At 42.9% G+C, this 21,644-nt stretch overlaps 1 protein-coding gene across 1 annotated transcript in view; it reads right to left on the reverse strand.

The window, feature by feature from the left end:
- The window catches only part of LOC138744175 (G protein-coupled receptor kinase 5-like), a 243,370-nt gene extending 235,978 nt beyond the window's left edge, over positions 1-7,392 (reverse strand). Inside the window, exon 1 of the mRNA XM_069899882.1 lies at positions 7,072-7,392. Within this exon, the coding sequence (XP_069755983.1) occupies positions 7,072-7,123 (52 nt within the window). The 5' untranslated portion in view covers positions 7,124-7,392. The remainder of the gene's footprint in view (positions 1-7,071) is intronic.
- Between the last annotated feature and the right edge of the window lie 14,252 nt (positions 7,393-21,644).

Consider the following 21,644-nt stretch of genomic DNA (forward strand, 5'->3'; position numbering starts at 1 on the left):
ACCGAATAGGTATTTGCATTAATCTTCACCGTGGAAGACACCAATGATGTGCCAGAAATTCAAGAGAAATGACCGTAGTCAGTATTACCAAGAAAAAGATACCTGGGAAACAAGGTGGATAAATCAGCTGAACTGGACTGACTATAATGGAGGTATCTGAAAGAGGTAGCTGAAGATTCCAAATACACCAGTAGTGAATGTTCAGGAATCGCTAGAGTTGGGAATGGTTCCAGAGGACTGTAAAATTGTAAATTTCACACTACTCTTAAAGAAGGGTGTGGATTTTCAGATTTGACAAGGTGCCATACACAAGATTGCTAAACAAGGTAGGAATCCATGGTATTATGGGAAAGGTACTAGCATGGATAGGTTGGTTGACTGGAAGAAGGCAAAGAGCGCCAATGAAGGGGGCCTTTTCTGGCTGCCTGCCCGTGACCAGTGGTGTTCCGTAGGGGTCAGTGTGGGTTCTGCTACTTTTTGCACTGTATGCAAATGATTTAGCTGTTGAAATTGATGGCTTTGTGGCCATGTTTGCGTATGATATGAGGACAGATGGAGGGGCAGGTAGTGATGAGGAAATAGGGAGTCTGAAGAGATGCTTGGGGAAAATGAGCAAAGAAGTGGCAGATGGATTACAGCAAAGAGAAGTGAATGGTCACACACACATTGGTGGAAGGAATAAAGAAATGGACTATTATTATTTAACTAGGGAGAGAATTCAGAAAGCTGAGGTACAAAGGGACTTAAGAGGGCAGGATGCAGTTTTCCTTGATAATAAAGACGGCAATTGCAATATTAGAATTCATTCTGAGATGACTAGAATATAAAGGCAAAGATGTCATACAAGGTACAGTATTGGTCAGGTCACATTTGGAGAATTGCAAACAGTTTGGCCTTCACATCATGGGAGAGGGTCTAAAGGAGGTTTACTAGAATGACGATTAACAAGATGAGGAGCATTTGACGACTCTGGAGCTGGACTCGCTGGAGTTTAGAAGGATGAGGAGTGATCTCACCAAAGCATACCGAACATTGAAAGGGCTGGACAGAGTGAATGTAGTGTGGATATTTCGAGTTGTGGGAGAGTCTAGGACCAGAGGACAAAGCCTCAGCATACAAGGACAGCCCTTTAGAACAGAGATGAGGAGGTTTCTTCAGCCAGAGGGTGATGAATCGGTGGAACCAGACAGCTGTGGAGGCCACGACACTGGGCATATTTAAAGCAGAGGTTGAAAGGTTCTTGATTCATAAGGATGTTGATGATCATGCGGAGGAGGCAGGAGAATGGGATTGAAAGGAAAAAAATACATCAACCACGATTTGAACAGAAGAGATGGGCTGAATGGCCTAATTTTGCTCTAAAATTTTATGTTCTGATAGAAACATGTAAAATTATGAAAGGAATAGATAAGATAGAAGCAGAGATTGTTTCCACTGGGTGCTCAAACTATAATTAAGGGACATAGACTCAAGATTTGGAGGTGTACACTTAAGACAGAGATGAGGAGGAATTGCTTCTCCCAGAGAGCAGTGAATCTGAATTCCACACCCAATAAAGCAATAGAACCTGCCTCATTACTTGTATTGACGACATAGCTGGACAAAGTTTAGAATAGAGGTATTTCAGGTAATGGGCGGGTCAGTGGAGCTGAATCGACGGCCAGATCAGTTATTGAATAGTGGAGTAGGCTCAACAGCATCTAACCCTAGCTCAGAATTCCTTATATCCTGGCGTAGAATCCACAAATACTGCTAAGCATGGACTTGTACTTCTTTTGGAGATGCTTGTGACAGAAAACAATATACTCTAAATAATATTGCTAAAAATGATCAGAAGTTTTGCTGGTGTAACCAAGAGGCATTCGTGTTTGCAATAGTCTGCCAGATTTCCCCCCCACCCCCCAGCCCCCCGTTTTAAGATACAATCAGAATTCTGAACAAGTTCACATTAATGCTGCTGTTCAGAATACATTTCCAACAGTAAACAAATGACAGGAAAAGTGTCCAATATACCTGGTTGAATCTCAATGGGAACACACACGGATGGATACAAATATTAACAACGGTGACTATAACTAACTAAGACAACCTCATAATAAGAGACACAGAATGTTGGCTTTGTAAACAATCAAGCCCATGGTGGATTTACTGTGTGGAATTTCATAGGTTTTCTTTCAGATCCTATGCAGAAATCCCAAAAGGTAAGAATGTCAGGTGCCCCTTCACATTACTGAATGGCTCACTGAAGTGACGTGACCATTTTCTAATGTTTCATTCTTCAAACATTTTTGTAAAAAAGTAAAATAACACCATTGTGAATTAATTGTTCAATAGTTTTCAAAATAACACTAATATCTTAAGCCGTTATCACCTACTTTTGCAAATTGCAAAGAGTATAGATAAAAATAATCTGTTCTCCCCATATCCCAAATAATATCAAAATGATGAATATTGTTGCCTTTTCTTCCTCCCCCATTTTGCCTACCTTTTCAAATGGAATGACAATTAAGGGAAATAACGGGTTTATATGTCACCATTCACAGCCTCGAAGTATTCCAAAATGATTTAAAGCCAGTTATTTCCCTTTGCGGATAAGAAAATGCAATAGAAAACAGTAAATTCCCACATATGAACAGTTTTTTTTAAATGGCAGAACAGAGGTCTAAAACACTGATCAAGATTCTGAAGAGCATCTCTGCCTTCTTTATGATGCCATTGAATCTGCTAAAGACCCAGCAGGAACAATGGTGCCTTTGGTGTTTTATCTGTGCAGTGCAGCACTCCCTAGTGTGGATGAAGGGCTCCTGACTCTGGTGTGAGACTTGAATCCACAACCTTGATTCACTGCAGGTACCAGTCACGTTTGATACTTAAGAAACCAGATTAATTCCAGCCTGTAAGATCACAGTATACAAATATGTCATTTGAATTACTTGAACATGTTATCTTCATACAATGAAGATGTGATCATCTTTCGACCGCACTGCAGCAACCAAACAAAATTCTACTTTTAAAAAATTTAAATCTAGGGCATAGTGTGAGGTCTGGCACATTGTTCCTGAGGACATGCTGTAGTCAGGAAACAGCAACTTCATGAATGATACACAAGGATGTGCACACTTAAGAGTTTGAGGCTGTGCACTTAAATATTCCATGGCTTCATAAATGATATTGTATATTATTCATAAAATCGATTCAAAATATTCATAATAATAACAGACCCTTCCTGCTCATGAACCCATGCTATCCAAATACACCAATTAATCGACAAATCCCGTGCATTTTTGGAGAGGAGGAGGAAACCGAAGCACCAGGAGGAAGCCCAAGCAGACACGGAGGACGTACAAACTCCTTACAGAGAGCGCCAGATTTGAACCTGGGTTGCTGACCGCTACGCTAAGCTTTCTGCCTTCAACATTCTTACCAATCTAATAACAAAAAAGAACATTTAATTACAAAGGTCTCAGTTGCAGCCGTGAGCTCATTTACCATCGACATGGAATGCTTTTGTCCTACCTATTCCTTCAGAGCATAGAAACAGGAAATGCCAGCATACACAGCAGGCTGGGAGGTTTCAATAGAGATGTTTCAGGTCAATGACCTTTGATTACAATCTTTCGTCAGGATTCTGATGAAAGGTATGGACCTGAAGCATCAAAAAAAAACCCAAATTGTTTGAGAAACCCAGTGGAATCTAAAACATCAACAGTTTCTCTCTCCACAGATCCTGCTTGATTTGTTAAGTAGATTGAGCATTTAATTTTGAATATTTTTTGTAATTATTGACCTAATCAGAGCAGTGCACTGCCAACAGACTGGATACTATTTATTACACAAAAACTACTGCAAAATTAATTTTCATACCTGTGCCTTGACATCACAACATCTTCAAGAGGGAGTATCAAAAGAAAAATCACTTACGACAAATAAGGAAGATAATAGAAGAGGATAATTACAAATCGAATTGGGAAAAAAGGGCAGAATTGCACGGTTCGCAACCCTATTACCAGCAACACTCCAAACAGTTCAAATCTGCTCAAGGAGTTTGTACGTTCTCCCCATGTCTGAGTGGGTTTCCTGCCACATTCCAAAGATGCACCGAGTTAATAGGTCGCATGGAGGTAAGTAGGCAGTGCAGGTTGGTGGAATGCAAGGGCCTGTTACCGTGCGCAGTACCCCTAAATAAGAGAATTTAAATTCTCCGATCAATAGACAAAGGATGTCCCCTAACAGAGATTAATGAATTGGATCACAAGCAGAAAACAACTCCTATTTTAACGAGTATATCCCCTGCAACATTTTTCTCCTGTGATGCTAATATTTCAGGGAATTGTTTTCCCCCAATGTGGCAACATTTCTGGAGCAGAGACGTGATGGAAGTTCGGGGAGTGTTAAAAGCAGTTAAGGTAGGAGATTTCAGTTTAAAAAAGAAGGGGTGGTTTGATGTTGCTACACAACATGGAATTTTGTGACAATAATTTCTGATTCGATTGGCCAGCCCTGTATCCCTGTTTCATTGATGCTTCTGAATATTGTCCTTCCCATTCTCATTTTGTATAAAACTACAATTCAAATACTTTTTATACTGTAAAGCCCTCCCATAGGTGACAGCAACAAGATGCAGTCACAGGGAGATAATGCCATGCGTGCTATTGAATACCTACAGGCCTGTATGATGTATTCAATAGTACCACATTGTATTTCACTGACCTACCCGGATCACTTCAAGTCCTATTTTAGATCAGTAATATTATGAAATACAATCACATCTCCCCACCCCCCCACCCCCAATTGTATCAAGGAGAGCTGAGTCTGAAGTCAGCTCGGAATCAGTTTCCCTGTCAATTAATCGTACACAATTTTTGACCTGTCGACCTGCTGCGTGCAAATTTAATGCAAGAAGGCAGAAACGTGCGTGAAAGCTTCAGTCCCTCGGGTCTGATGGCAGCTTCCGGAGACCTGTGCCATCTAACGTCAGCTACAGAAAATGTAATGTGCTAAAATGTGTGAATAAAAACGTAACAGACGAGAGCTTTTCTTCTTCGGCCACTGGGGTTCTGGTGTTACCCAATTATTTCCTGCCCCATCCTAGTTGGACAAAGCTCTGCGAATTAATAAATAGCACAGCAACAAATCAGATGAAACGATGCAAAGGGGACACCTCAATTTTCACCTTGAAATGTTGCATTTTTTAATGCCTCGCCCAAAACACACTGCAAAGAAAATGATTGGAAATCGTTTCACTGAAGTCTCGTCCACGGCCATTCAGAAATAATATATAGGGGACAGAATAAGCATTTTTTAACAAAAATCAAATACAGCCATTCGGAGAGGTCAGACGTTCCGGGGTTTTTTTTTGTGGGGGGGGGGGGGGGGTGCGTCTCTATGAAACACCGGTCGTCTGAATGAGATAAAATAATCCACCAAGACCACGACGAGGTGAGGTCTATCAGGCGAACGTGATGTACAGATTTGAATGCAACTCACCCCAATCCCCGGCTCACTTCGTTCAGTGAGTCGTTTTTTGTTTGGAGTTCAGTACAAATGTCATTTGTTGCCTCTCTCTGGGCAAACCAGTGACCCGAAAGTTATGCCCTCTCCTCGAAACACTCTATGAAACGGTACCCCCCCCCCCCCCCCCCCCCTACCACATTGAATTCAGAGCATGTATTCGGAGGCGATGCAACTGGAATCAAACCCATTCACATCTCCCAGATCAAACAGACGGATCTAATTAGCAGTCTGAAGGTGCCCCGGCGAATCGATCATTTGCCCACGTACTCGTGGACATCCACACACCCAGGAGTGGAGAAAACATTTCTCTGGGCGTTTGGATCTAATATCAGTCGGGGGGGGGGGGGGGGGGCAATGACAGGTATCAGGGGCTTCCTTTGCACTGAAGCTCACGACCCCGCACACCAAGATTCTTGGAGGGGAGGGGGGGGGGTGGGGGAAGAGAACCAGGACGCTTGATGCCCAATGCACAAGCCCTTCAATTTCGACCGGAGTTCGCACCCCCCTCCGCCGCCCCGTCTCTGCCTACTGCGCAACGCCAAGAGGAGAGTGAACGGGGTATCTTGGGGGTAGGGGGGAGGCGATGTTTGCTTTCGGTGCCACCAGCCATTGCTGCAAATGCCAGCCGGGGCTGCTCGAATGAAGCAGATGCGGCGGGCGAGACGTTCGCATCTCACCCAGGAAATCCCTCAGCTCTTCTCAACAAGTCGCGGGGAGGGGGAAAGAGAAGACGGCCCCTTCAACCAGACAGCCAATCCTCAACTGCAAGCTCAATTAATTCATCTGCTCTACTCTTTCTCCATCCGTTGCAATGTTTCACTGCCCCCCCTCTCTCCACTACCACCCCTCCCTCCCTCCCCTCCTCGCTCTCTCCCCCCTCCTCGCCTCTCTCTCCCCCCCTCCTCGCCCTCTCTCCCCCCTCGCCCTCTCCCCCCTCCTCGCCCTCTCTCCCCCCCTCCTCGCCCTCTCTCCCCCCTCGCCCTCTCCCCCCCCTCGCCCTCTCCCCCCCCTCGCCCTCTCCCCCCTCCCTCGACCTCTCCCCCCCCTCGCCCTCTCACTCCTCGCCCTCTCCCCCTCCTCGCTTTCTCCCCCCTCGCCCTCTCTCTCCCCCTCCTCCTCTCTCCCCATCCTCTCTCCCTCCCCTCTCTCCTCTCTCCCCCCTCGCCCTCTTCTCCCCCTCCTCCTCTCTCCCCCTCCTCTCTCCCTCCCCCTCCTCCTCTCTCCCCCTCCTCCTCTCTCCCCCTCCTCTCTCTCCCTCCTCCTCCCTCCCCTTCCCCCTCCTCCTCTCTCCCCTCCTCCTCTCTCCCCTCCTCCTCTCTCCCCTCCTCCCCCTCCCCTCCCCTCCTCCTCCTCCCCTCCTCCTCCCCTCTCCCCCTCCTCCTCCCCTCTCCCCCTCCTCCTCCCCTCTCCCCCTCCTCCTCTCCCCTCCTCCTCTCTCCCTCCCTCCTCCTCCTCCTCCTCCTGTCCCCCTCCCTCCTCCTCCTCCCCCCTCCCTCCTCCTCCTCCTCTCCCCCTCCCCCCTTCCGGTTACTGCTGCTGCTTTCTCCCCTTCGTTACCTTCTCTGGCTTTGAGCAGCACCGTGTTGGCGACTATGTTCTCCAGCTCCATTGACCTGCAGAGAGATGTGGCTCCGGGAACGCTCGCTCCGGCTGGTGTCAGCCTCTCCCTCTCTCTCCCTCAAGGCTGCTCGCCGAACTGGCTCCCCCTCGGCGTGTCTCCGCTGTGTCGGAGACAGCGGACGCACCGGGACATCATATACACGCGCGCCGCGCTCCAAGAGACGGACACTGGCAAGCAACTCGCCGCCAGGACGAAAGCCCTTCCTGATGCCGGGGGGCTCTCTCTCTCTCGCTGAGATCGTGGCACCCCTCCACACCTGCAGGTGGCGTGCGGGGCTCGCGGGCGCATTTCCTCTCCGCAGCTGCCACTTCCGTAGGCATGCTGGGAGTTGTAGTTCAGTGGCTTGTCCCTCTCCAGACACGAAAGACGATTGTAACAAACAAGTCAAGGAGGGGGAGGTTTAAAGTTGATTATGGATCATATCACTGAACAACATGATTACATTAGAGAAGTATAAAATATGTAAGGGAATTCTACGTGCATTATTTTTGTATTCAATATATTTTTGGACAATTTCAGTTATAATTTGTGTTTAATTATAATTATAGAATTTGATGTCCTGAACAAGTAACAGCGACAGAGTATGTTTTTGAGAGATAAATTGGGGCAGGGTTTGTTAGTGTAGGTCACATACAAACATTTTAAAACAGACCTTATTTGAAATACTGGATCTTTGCTAATGCGAGACATATCCAGACCTCAACAGCTTTTGCAAGAGCTTTGAAGAGTACTCAAGAGACTTCACTAATGGATTGTAGTTTGCAAAAGGCAACAGATGAAAGAGCATTTTGGAGCCGCTGCTGTCTGGAGGAGAGCTTGCTGTTGTAAGAGGGTCCTGTGGTTTTGCAAGCAGAGAGAGTCAAACAGGCTTCCTCTCCGAGAGAGAGAGACACACACACGGATCACTTGAAAATGTTACAGCCAGCAGATGTAGCTGGGACTGGAACAGGACAAGCTTGCAAGCTTATAGAATGCCCCATTTTGGAAGACGGCCTGGTCAAAGCCCTTGTGATTCATGCAAGAGGATGTCTAATGTTTGACTTGGAATAAGGGAAACAAAAAGGAAATCAGTGGTGACCTGAAAGAAAGAAGTTATCATCTGGAGAACCCTGAAGGGGCAAGTTTCATCAGCAAGGCGCTGGAGTGGCTGATGGAAGTACATCAGTTGTGGATGTCCTAGAACAACAAATCTCTCTCTGAAAACCAACAAGAACCTTCCTGAGCGGTAACCATTTACCTTTCAAGTCCCAAAGCCTGGTGAACTTTATAAATGTTAAATTCTGTACACAGTCTAAGAATTGCCTGCAACCAGTGAACTGGGAGGAATGAGAAGTGAGATTGGACTGTGAACCAAAGAAATTGTTCTGAACTTACACACACGTTACATACACGTGCGCTTAGAATTAGAAGGGGGTGTTAAGTTAGGTTAAGTAAGTCAATAGAGTTAGGTTAAAGTGTGATTCTATTTTCACGTTTAAAGATAATTAAAAGCAACTTTAGTTTAAGTAACCATTTGTCATGGTGAATATCTATTGCTGCTGAGTTTTGGAGTCCTCTGGGCTCGTAACATAAGTTAATGTAATAATTATGGTTACGCTAATTTTCAATTGATATGTGACATATGATTTGATTAATGTTATTAATACTCCATGTGTAAAGTGTTTTTGTTAAACACAACAAAAATATTTTAAAAAGAAAGAAGGAACAAAGTAAGAAAATATTGGATCCCTCTGCAACTTTCTCATCTGAAGACCAGTCAGTATGAATTGGAAACAAGGTCTTCTCCTCACTGATCATCAACACAGGCATTCCCCAAGGATGCGTGCTTAGTCCACTGCTCTACTCCCACGACTGTGTGGCCAGGCACAATTCCAATGGCATCTACAAGTTTGGTGATGACACCACAGTTGTCGGCAGAATCACAAGCAGCAATGAGGAAGCGTCCAGGAGGGAGACAGATCAGCTCATTGAATGGTGTAACGACAACAACCTTGCGCTGATTGTCAGCAAAACCAAGGAGATGATTGTGGGCTTCAGGAGGAAGTCAGGGGAACACAACCCAGTCCTCATCAAGGCTCAGCAGTGGAAAGGGTCAAGAACTTCAAATTCCTGGGTGTCGACATCTCTGAGGATCTGTCCTGGAGCCTCCATGTTGATGCATTCAAAAAGAAGGCTCACCAATGGCTATACTTTGTGAGGGGTCTGAGTATGTAATCGAAGACACTCATAAACCTCCACAGGTGTAATGTGGAGTGCATTCTGACTGGTTGCATCACTGTCTATTATGGAGGCACCAATTCTCAAGACAAGAATAAACTCTAGAGGGTTTGCTAACTCACCCTGCAACATCACAGGCACCAGACTTCACTCCATCAAGGACATCTACAAATGGAAGAAATAGTGTATATCATGGCTAATGTGATTTATGGTGTGAAAAATAAAAAATTAAAAAAAAAAGACATCTACAAATGGCAGCATCTTAAAAAGTAATCTCTGTCCTCAAAAACCCCCACCACCCAGACCAGACCCAGTACACTCTGCTACCATCGGTAAAAAGGTAATGGAGCCTAAAGATGAGCATTCAATAGCACAAGGACAACTTTTTCCAGCACAGTGAGATGCCACATGTAGAATTATGTGCGCAGGCTTGGCCCAGCCAACACAAAAGCAGGGTGGGGAAGGACCACAGTCTAGGATGCTTCTGCTGCTGGGCAATGATGGGCTGAGATGAGAGGGGAAGCCTCTCAAACAACAGAAGGGGAGGCAACTCAGGGGCCACATTAGTAACAATGGTACTATAAATAGTTAAAGCTGCAATGTACAATAACAGAACGTACAAATGAATATGACACCGCCAATATGAAATGCCTTTGCACTGTGCATATATTTTTATTGTGAATATTTTTTGAAATGTAAAATAAATGTAAAATTGTCCGTTTCTGAGGGTGTTTCTGCAGTCTATATCAGATCATAAGGCAATAAAGCAGAGGAGTAGAAAAGGCTATTCAGCCCATCAAGTCTGCCCTGTCATTTAATCATGAGCTGACCGATTTCCCCATTCAGACCCACTGCCTGACCTCCCCATAACTATTAATGCCTTAGCTAATGTAGAACCTACCAATCTCTGTCTTATATATGCCCAATGACTTGGCCTCCACAACTGCCTGTGGAAACAAATTCCACAGATTTACCACCCTCGGTTTGAAGAAATTCCTATGCATTTCTGTTCTAAGTGGATGCCCATCAATCCTGAAGCTGTGCCCTCTTTCCCTGGTGTGATGGATTATATCATATTTTGTATTGTACATAGATAAGTTTTTTAATGAGATAGATTGTGCGAGTAGTGTAGATCACAAACAAACACTTCACGAAACAGATCTCATTTAAAATGCCAGAGCTCTGCTCAAGCCAGACAGTCCAGGCTCCAAGTGCCTTTGCAAAAACTTTGAAGAATGCCTATAGAGACTTCACAAGTAGGTGTTAATTGGACATATTGTGGAGTAATGGATTATTGTTTTGAAAGCAACAGATGAACTGACTCAGATGTTTGGGTCCAGTGCCACAATCTGACTGCATGCAGTTCGATGTCTAAGAAGGTAATGTGGTTTTGCAAGCAGAGAGAGAGAAGAGATTAAACAGGCTTTCTCTAAGAGAGAGAGAGAGAACTGGTTTTTGCAGTCATGGCAAGCTGGCAGCTTGTTGAAACCCCATTTTGAAGACAGGTTTTGAGTTCTGAGTTCAGCCTGTTGAAAACCCTTGTGGTCCATACAAGGGAAAATGGCTGGCTAGAGTGTTTCTCCAGAAATAAGGGAAACAAAAGGAACTCTATGGTGACCTGCAGAAGAGGAGGTTATCATTTGGAAACCGTGATGGGGCAAGACACTGAAGTGGCTGATTGGAAGGAATTAGATTGTGTATGTCCAACAAGCAACGAATCTCTCTCTGAAACCAACAAGGACCCTCCTGAGTGGTAACCATTTAAGTACCAGAGCTTGATGAAAATTTATAAATGTTAAATTCTGTGCACAGTATACGAATTGCCTGATACCGGGCGAACTTGGAGGAGTGAGAAGTGAGATTGGACTGTGAATCAAAGAACTTTTCTAAACTTGTACTCATTACATACACGTATGTTCAGAATTAGAAGGGGGTTAAGGTAGGTTAAGTTAAGTTAATAGTTAGTTAAAGTTTGATCCTGTTTTTATGTTTAAAGAAAATTAAAAATGATGTTTGTTTAAGTAACCATTTGACTTGGTGAATTTCTATTGCTGCTGGGTTTTGGGGTCCTCTAGGCCCATAACATTGGACTCTTCCCCATAGGAGAGTCTAGAATAAGACAACTACTCTGTCCATGCATTTCAACATTTAAAATGTTTCAATGAGATTTCCCCCCTCATTTTCCTAAATTCCAATGAATACAGACCAAGAGCTGTCAAACACTCCTCATATGATAACCCTTTCATTCGCGGAATCAATTCTGCAGTACTAAATAACCAAGGAATGGGAAGAGTTTATTTGATGATACATATGAAATATGAAATTGACAAGTCAATGATCTGGTGTGTTCACTGCAAGTCCTACCATGCACTACCACATGGGTCAGTCAGAACAGAGGGTAGAGGAACTAAACAGCAAAGCAACATCTGCAAAAGTACACCACAATTGAGGTTTAGATGTTAATTCCTTTGAAAGCTGAATGGCATTTAAAGTTGAAAAGAGCAAGACAAGGGAATACAAAGAATAGTCTTGCTAGATCTTATTTTGATCTACGCCATTGATAGGAACCTTCCACATTTGTCCATGAAACTAAAAAATGTTTGTAGTCTCAGGGTCATCTATAAATATTCCTGTCTACTCTGTCCGATCCTAATTTGACAAGGACTCTTTCATCCTTCTCTACACTCTCTTAGCAAAAAGGTGGGCGACCACTTGCTCCTCAAGTCCCTCCAGCAGCTCATTATTTGCTCAAGATTCCATTTCTGCAGATTTTCTGTTTCTCTTGCTCACACTAAATGGTGTAACTGAGTTGCAGCCAACTGAATCTCAAGAGCCACATTTGATTCCAGTTCTAACAAAACTTTAACAGCCAAGTTGTACCTTGACAGATTATGTCCATTCAAAACAGTTTTGTTCTACATGTAAGCAATTGAGAGCAGTAATGTGAGCCCCTAAAAGTAAATGTCACACACTTGAACTTCACATAAGCTGTGCTATAATGGCAGCTTGACTGAAACAACTGAAAGCTTTTCAGATTTCCTTTATTAATTTTTTTCACTGAGAACCACAAGTCACTTTTCAGAAAAATGTAATTGATTTTGAGATATCAAAAGCTGAAGCTCTACACATGTTATAATCAAAGCAGTTTTTCTCATGAAAGAGTCAAACACAGCTCGTCATCGAACTACTAGTACCTCACTGACCATTCAAGTGGAATTGCTCCTCAGGGCAAAGCCCTAAAACCTCATAATTAAGAGTTGTCTTTGTGGAATTCCATTTGTGCTTTTCCATCTGCCTGCGTGGATATCCTTTCTTAATGCCACCTGCTGAATCTTTACTCTCTTTACTTTGTCCTTCCTCAAATCCAGCATCTTGACATATCTGAGATCACCCAACAGAAGGCTTTTGGTGAGTTGGTGTACCATTGGAGATCAGGTTCCATGTATTATACGGCACCTCTCTGGTAAATTGGCTTCCATTTTCTGCCCTGCATGTTCCATATTTTAATTCAATGTGAAAATTCAAGTCCTTTTGGTCACTAGAAAGGCTGTTCTTTACCTCACTCCAATGTTCCTGATCTTTGACTAAGTCAGAAAACCAAGTAAATATAAAACCAATCTGCTGGAGGATCTTAGTGGCCCAAGCATCAGTGGGAGAAAAAGAATTGTCAATGTTTTGGATTTGGAACCCTTCATCAAGGACTCCAGATTCCATCATTTGCAGTCTCTGACACAACAAAAGTTGGCCTCATCAACAAGAAGTCACTGAACAAGGTGGAAAATCTCATGAACTGGTGCAAGAGTAGCAACCTGAATCTCAATGTGGACAAGATGAAGGAGATGATCGTGGACTTCAGGAGGACCAACAACGACTACCCTCCACTACACTTCAATAACTCAGTAGTGGAGTGCACCAAGTTCCTTGGAGTTTGTCATAGTCACGTACTTACCTGCATCGGGAGTGGTGCCGGTCACCGCTGATGACATAGCCGAAACGATGAGCAAGAGCCCACGTGCGTGGGTTAGATAAGCGGTCAGCATATGGGAGATGGATCTCAGACACAGGAAGAGATTAAGAGCATCAGGATCACCCATGTGGTGGTGAGCTAATGAGAAGGTCAGATAGGTTTGGCTGGGTGGTGTTTGGCGAGATGAAGAGAATAAAGAAAGCCGATTCCATTTTTGTGCTGAAAGAAAGAAGTGAGGGCATCCTTTAGTTGTGTGTAAAATGGATAATTCAGTGCCATTCATTTATCTAGTGACCTATATTAGACAAAGATCTCCTCACTTGTCAGGAAGGCACAACAGTAACTGCATTTCCTGAGAAGACAGAAGTGGGCAAAGCTACCAGCCACCACGATGTCAACCTTCTACACACAACAAAAGAATGCCCTCACTTGTTTCTGCAGGAGCATTCTGGCCAGCTGCACCACAGTGATATGGTTGCTGCAGAGAAATAAATCAGAGTTCAATCCAAGGAACCATGAGTGGTAGAGAGAATCATGGAGTCTCCCTCCCCACCATCACTGTGATCAACCAGGATTGATGTCTGAAGATGGTGTGCAAAATCATTGAGGACCCCTTCCACCCTGCACACAGCATTTTCAGCTGCTCCCGTCGGGAAAGAGAGACAGGAGTAACAGAGCCAGCACCACCGGTGTGAGGAACTGCTTCTTCCCAAGGGCAGTGAAAATGCTGAACGACCAAAGGAACTGGTCACACTAACCATCTGTCATGTTTGGAAAGTATCAGGTTCGTTGGGTTCACAGAGAGATGAGTCTGGACACAAGCATTATAATCAACGGTAACTTTATTGAACACGTGGGAGACAAACAGGGAAAGGCGTCAAATTATACTTAATTTCTTTTTCCTTTTCTTTGGCTTGGCTTCGCGGACGAAGATTTATGGAGGGGTACGTCCACGTCTGCTGCAGGCTCGTTGGTGACTGACAAGTCCGATGCGGGACAGGCAGACACGGTTGCAGCGGTTGCAGGGGAAAATTGGTGGGTTGGGGTTGGGTGTTGGGTTTTTCCTCCTTTGTCTTTTGTCAGTGAGGTGGGCTCTGTGGTCTTCTTCAAAGGAGGTTGCTGCCCGCCGAACTGTGAGGCGCCAAGATGCACGGTTTGAGGCGATATCAGCCCACTGGCGGTGGTCAATGTGGCAGGCACCAAGAGATTTCTTTAGGCAGTCCTTGTACCTCTTCTTTGGTGCACCTCTGACACGGTGGCCAGTGGAGAGCTCGCCATATAACACGATCTTGGGGAGGCGATGGTCCTCCATTCTGGAGACGTGACCCACCCAGCGCAGCTGGATCTTCAGCAGCATGGACTCGATGCTGTCGGCCTCTGCCATCTCGAGTACTTCGATGTTAGGGATGAAGTCGCTCTAATGAATGTTGAGGATGAATTACTCTACTACTAAACAACTATATAGACATTCAATTCAGACCCTGGTTGGACTCTGATACCAGTGGCCACCTATCTTCTACACACTCCAGCACGGACAGGGACATTCAAACACACTCCTGCTTCCCTCTACCAACTGGGATGCGGCTCTCCTCACACACTGATCTATCACAGTACCATGGCTCAATTCAGTGTAGTGCACACCTTACCCGCAACTCCTCCAGTGATGTTCACAGTAGCAACCTGGTGTGGAGCAACGTCCGGGGATTGGACCAAGTAGCAAAAAGAAAGAAATGAGGTGTGTTTCAATGTTTTATCCTGTTCTGAGCTGGTCATCTGACCCAATGATGACCTCAATCACTTAAATGGTCAGGTGTGCTCTAATAGGTGGCTTGGAGTTCAACCTTGATTGCCAGGTGATGCAACTTCCAAATAAGTTTCAGACAGGGAGGTCATGTGACTACCTGCAATTCACAATGTTCCAGTCAAGGAGGCCATGTGTTCCCCCAAAGTCCACATATAACACCATCTGAAACTCACTGATATATAAAACTATTTATTTGTATATATGAATACCTGTTCTGCTAATGTCTGCATATTTTCGACTGAGGACCAGAGAACGCTGTTTCATCAGATTGTCCTTGTGCAATCAGATGACAATAAACTTGAACTTGACTGTCATGTACTTCCAAAAAAGCCATAAACCTGCTCCATGATCTTCCCACACTTGGATTTATAATTTAAGGCTGGACATAATCTCCACAGTCGTTTGCTTTGCCTAATTGTCTCTCTGCTCCATACAGTGTGATCTTCTTTCACTGGTTCTTATATTGGTCTACCAATATTAAGTTTGCAATGATCCCGCAGATCCCTTAACAATCAAATGAAATGTAAACATTTCTGTTTTTATTTCAGAACTCCAGCTTCTGTGGGTTTTTTTGTACTTGGTACTATAGTCATTAATGCAGTTTGAATATTAAATGTGGGATAAATATGAACAATCAAAAAAGGCGGCCATTGCACTTCAGGGTTTCACTTGCAATGGGAAAAGGATTTGCTGCTTGGTAAAAGTTGCTGTTTAGTCAAAATTCATACTTGCCAATTTGAACAAAGAAGTCATCAAGTTTGCAAATGACACAACTGTAGTTGACCTCAGCAGGAGTAATGATGCCGCAATACAGAGAAGAGGTGGAAATCTTGTGAAGTAGTATAAGAAAAACTATCAACTTGAGTGTCAACTTGGATAAGACAAATGAGATTATTATGGAGTTCAGGAATGATCACCCTCCACATTAATAGCTCGTTAATGGAGAGGGTGGAGAGCACCAAGTTCCTCAGATTCCACTTAAGAAGTGACCTATCCTAGACACATAACATCTCCTTACTTGTCAGGTGTGCACAACAGCAAATGCACTTCCTTAGAAGGCTGAGGCAGTCAGGCTACTGGCTACCATTCTGCCAATTTTCTACAGGAGCTCTATCGAGACCGTCCAAGCCAGCTGCAGTATAGCATCGAATTGGACATCAAACCACAAGACCATAAAAATGGCAGAGAGGATCAATGAGGTCTCCCTCTACCCCATCGATGTGATTTACTGGGATCATTGTTTAAAGAGGGCTTGCAAAATCTGTAAGGAGTACTACCACTCTTCACACAGCAACTTTCAGCTACTCCCATAGGGAAAGATACAGAAATATTAGAGCCAGATCCACCAGGCTGACGACGAACAGCTTCTTCCCACTGGGAGTGAGAATGCTGAATGACTGTTGAACTGTGAAAGCAACTCCCTGTTTATTAATATTTATTTTTAATATATGGATTATGTATATAGGTTCTTTTATCTGTGTATATGTATAGTTTGTTTGTATGTGTGTTATGTCTGCATGTGTGGACTGGAAAACGCCATTTTGTCAGGGTTGTTCTGGTACAATCAGATAATAAATAAACGATGAAATAATAGAAAATCGGCAATCCAAAAGCAAATGATTTTAGAGGGAGTGAAACGATACATTGTTTAGAATGAATCACTTGGCAGGAGGAGGATTCACCCATTTATTTATGATGCAACAATGGTACATGTTCACGTGACAGCTTTTTGCAATTCCAGTTCAAATCATACTCTGCAAGGAGGTGTACAGTGTGGTCAGGAGATGTTTCTCAAAGAGAAAAATATGAAATATAATACCTTGGATGTTAGTTTGTAAATTTAAACATAGATTCTGGTGGTTGGCCTGCAGCCCTTCAAAACCATCAAACATAATTCAATTCTGACTCAAAAATTACAAAACATCTTCACATTTTTTCCCTCTTCACTATTGATTTGTTATAATTCTCCAATATGTCATTATTTGATTGAATAATTTGTTTTGTGATTATTGAAAATATATTGAATGTAGTGGACAAGAATTTACTGAGAAAATTGTTTTAGCAGGTTATCAGATATCAACAATGACATGCTTTGCATTACCTGTCGTTCTGGTTCTGAGCATCAGGCCATGATGAGATCAATGTAGGACCTGCAGATTCTGCCACTGGTGAAGCAGAAAGTGCTTGGGAGGATGGGAAGGTGTGTTATTTGGGAGATTGGTCCCCTCTGCTGTTTTTATTGGCTTCTTTGCACCTCCAATGCATTGATCTGAGGCAGTAGTTCTCAACCTTTTTCTTTCCACTCACTTACCACTTTAAGTAATCCCTTTGCCATAGGTGCTCTGTGATTAGTAAGGGATTGCTTAAGGTGGGATGTGAGTGGGAGGGAAAGGCTGAGATTCACTGCTCTAGACCTAATTGTTACTGAAATATTTTGCTTGAGAAAAATTGTCATTGGCCCATTTCCTTTGGAGTTATGAAACCGTGCACCAGTCAATTAGATACGATTAAAACAATGGTTTTCAAACCTTTTCTTCCAACCCACCTACCACCTTAAACAATCCCTTACTAATCACAGAGCACCTGTGGCATAGGGAATACTTAAAGTGGTTTGTGAGTGGAAAGAAAAAGGTTGAGAACCACTGACCTAAAGTTCTTGGTGTCATCTGAAATGTTTCTAATCCACTTTGAATAGTCATAGATCAGGACTACCCAGGTATCTAAACAAAAACGCGATTAAGTAACAGAATATTCAGTAACTGGACTGTTGATCTAGAATTTTGAGCTCTGATCCACCACACCAGATTGTGATTGAAATACAAGTAAATAAATAAATCTGGAATTTTTAAAAATGCTTTCAACAATCTTCTTTTTTTCTTTCTTTGGCTTGGCTTCGCGGACGAAGATTTATGGAGGGGTAAATGTCCACGTCAGCTGCAGGCTCGTTTGTGGCTGACAAGTCCGATGTGGGACAGGCAGACACGGTTGCAGCGGTTGCAAGGGAAAATTGGTGGGTTGGGGTTGGGTGTTGGGTTTTTCCTCCTTTGTCTTTTGTCAGTGAGGTGGGCTCTGGGGTCTTCTTCCAAGGAGGTTGCTGCCCGCCGAACTGTGAGGCGCCAAGATGCACGGTTTGAGGCGAGATCAGCCCACTGGCGGTGGTCAATGTGGCAGGCACCAAGAGATTTCTTTAGGCAGTCCTTGTACCTCTTCTTTGGTGCACCTCTGACACGATGGCCAGTGGAGAGCTCGCCATATAACACGATCTTGGGAAGGCGATGGTCCTCCATTCTGGAGACGTGACCTACCCAGCGCAGTTGGATCTTCAGCAGCGTGGATTCGATGCTGTCGGCCTCTACCATCTCAAGTACTTCGATGTTAGGGATGAAGTCGCTCCAATGAATGTTGAGGATGGAGCGGAGACAACGCTGGTGGAAGCGTTCTAGGAGCCGTAGGTGATGCCGGTAGAGGACCCATGATTCGGAGCCGAACAGGAGTGTGGGTATGACAACGGCTCTGTATACGCTTATCTTTGTGAGGTTTTTCAGTTGGTTGTTTTTCCAGACTCTTTTGTGTAGTAGCCATGAAACTACCAGATTGTTTGTCAAGGCTCACCTGGCTCACTAACCTGCCATCTATTCCTAACTAACTAACATGAGACTTTAAATACATCTGAGGGATGAAGACGGGTAATGAGAGTTAAAATGATCACGATTGATATGTATGTGGGTAAAGACAAAAATAGACTGAGGGATGAAGACGGGTAATGAGAGTAAAAATGATCACGATTGATATGTATGCGGGTAAAGAGGTATAAGAGTGAATAGAGACAATGTGCATACGTGAATGTATCTGTACTTAGAGGAAAATATAGATAGTATAGACAAGAATTAATAAGGGAAGGTAATGGAATAGAGAGAATAAGGAGGGAACTAAAAGAGTGACCTTTGTGACATATGAAAAGTGAAATCTTTTCTGGGGGGGGCGGGGTGAGGGGAAATAGCGGTCACTGCAAAAATCAGTTGACGCTTGCGAGTGGATTCGCAAATCCAAATGGAGAGGGGAGATGTGGTTGTCCGACAAGGGATAAAGGACAACTCAGGAGGGGAAGGGGAGATTGGGGATAAATAAGATAGAAATAGGAGAATAAGGAAAATGTTGGATGTTGTAGGAATGTTGTCTTATAAAGAGTTGAAAATAAGAAAACAGAAATGGAAAAGGAGGAAAGGTAATGATGGAAAAACGGAAAGAGAAGATAAACAAAATATAAAAGGGCTACGCTGAACTATATGTCTTTAAATATTAATGGAATACATAACCAAATTAAAAGGAAGAAACTACTAAATTTAAATGAATAAATGTATTCCATTAGAAAAAAATAACATATAGGTTAAGAAATAATATTGAAATATTCGAACAAGTATAGGAGCCTTACATTAAATACAATAGCGAAAACCTACCGGGGACAAACATTACCTAAGTTGATGGAAGGAGAAGGAAAGAAAAGAATGGACTCAGTAGAATTTCTGGTGTATTTTTGTTGAATGACAACATTGTCTGACTGGCTTAATGCAACCTAGATTGTATACCTAAAATGGATGAGGGGGGGGGGGGGGTGGGGGGGTGGCTTGGGAGGAGGGGGGGGGGAGAAAAAGTCACTGTATATGTGTGAAAAAGAAATAGTATATATCATGGCTAATGTGATTTATGGTGTGAAAAATAAAAAAATTTAAAAAAAAAGACTTTAAATACATAATTTTAGTTGATTCTTGAGTTCTTCTTAAGATCATTGGACAATAAATGTTGGCAATTCCAGCATCATCCACATTTTATAAACAAATAAAAAATCTTAAACTTTGAACTTATTAAAAGGCTAATGCAATAAAAAAAAACTTTTATGGAAAATCTTTAACCTGTTCAGCACGATGGCACAACTTCCATTTCTTACTGTGAGCCTTTTCTGAAAAACTATTGTTACGAACATATGCTTAAATAATGTAGTAAACTAGCAATTTCACAGAGAGTTCACAGCATGGTTGCTGAGAGAAGTGGGTGGAAACATACTCATTCTGCACAATAGACGTGATCTCAAGAATGAGCCTAAGGCACTTTATCTGGCAGCATTGGAGGATTATTGCTGGATGATACATGTGACGTGGGCAAGATGGAATGACTGAAATAAGAAATCACAGTTTCCAAACCAAACATCATTCATCTGATTACTGAAATGTCAGGAAATAATTATTTTAAAATATAAACAAGTCATGTGTATTAGATTATACTTGCGATAGTTTAGTTATTTGATATAAAAATGAAATTGCAGGAAACTTTAGAGAAAATTGATCAGATAAATTCTGACAAAAATTATTGCTTCTTAAAAGTGCTGATCAAAATACTGAGTGTTTCTACCATTTTCTATTTTTATTTCAGTTAACTAAGAGTGATTCCATGTGATAACCTCAGGGTACTGGACAATTTTGACTTCTGAGTTGATAGTCAGAAAGGCCAACTGTTATGATTTTGAAAAGGACCCCCTTCTTTGTTGCCACAGTAACTAAGCAATAGTTAATCAATTCTTGATCTCCATTGTGTTGGTGAATTGTTCTGCTAAGATTAAAAATGTCACTGAAAAGGAAGGATTGCTGGTTATCTGTCTCCTATTGTCATCCCAGCAGAAAAGAATATGAATTTTGAAGAATACTTTTTAAATCTTCCCCAAGCCTCACCTGAAGTAATTTGTCTGCCCGGGGTTTGTATCAAGTTTAACCAGTCCAAATGGGATCAGCTCAAAAACTGCTGCTTGAAGATCTTAGCCTAAGAGAACTGGAGACCTCAATGATTAGAGAACCTTGTCTGTAACAAAAAAAAACCCAGATTAGGACAATCAGATACAAAATATGAAAAATGAATTAATTTTTGGGGGGATTGAAGGGGGATGGGTGGCTGCATATATGAAAGGTGCATGCAAGTCTGTATTCTAGCTTTCAACAGCACCAATCTCACTCATCCATACTTCTCTGCAGGTTATGCAACTATACTCCAACGACCTGATCTGAATGACCAAAGGAACTGCTCACACTAACCATCTGAGACTCTCATAGTCCAGAAACAATGCTTAATTATTTGTACAGATAAAATACTTGTCTTGCATATAGACTGCTTAACACATATGTGTTATGTCTGGCTGTGTGTTTGCACATTTTGCACCAAGGATCGGAGACTGCTGTTTCCTCAGGCTGTACTTGTACAATCAAATGATGATAAACTTTACTTGAACTATAGAAATTCTTTAAGTTGATACCATGCTCGGGTGGAGAATGATACAACCTGAACTGGATGTTTGTGTTTTTTTAAAAAACAAATCCTACTTTTCTCCTTTGAAAGACAATATTTCAGACAAGGCCAAATAAAAATTACTTGGCTCTGTTATTGCTAAAAACACAGGACAGTCACCTTCAGGTACACTTCTCACATTCAGCACTAAATACTCTTGTACATAAAAAAAATCACACCCTTTCCTTCTC

The sequence above is a fragment of the Narcine bancroftii genome, chromosome 10 (genome assembly GCF_036971445.1).
Source record: "Narcine bancroftii isolate sNarBan1 chromosome 10, sNarBan1.hap1, whole genome shotgun sequence".
Classification (NCBI taxonomy): Eukaryota; Metazoa; Chordata; class Chondrichthyes; order Torpediniformes; family Narcinidae; genus Narcine; species Narcine bancroftii.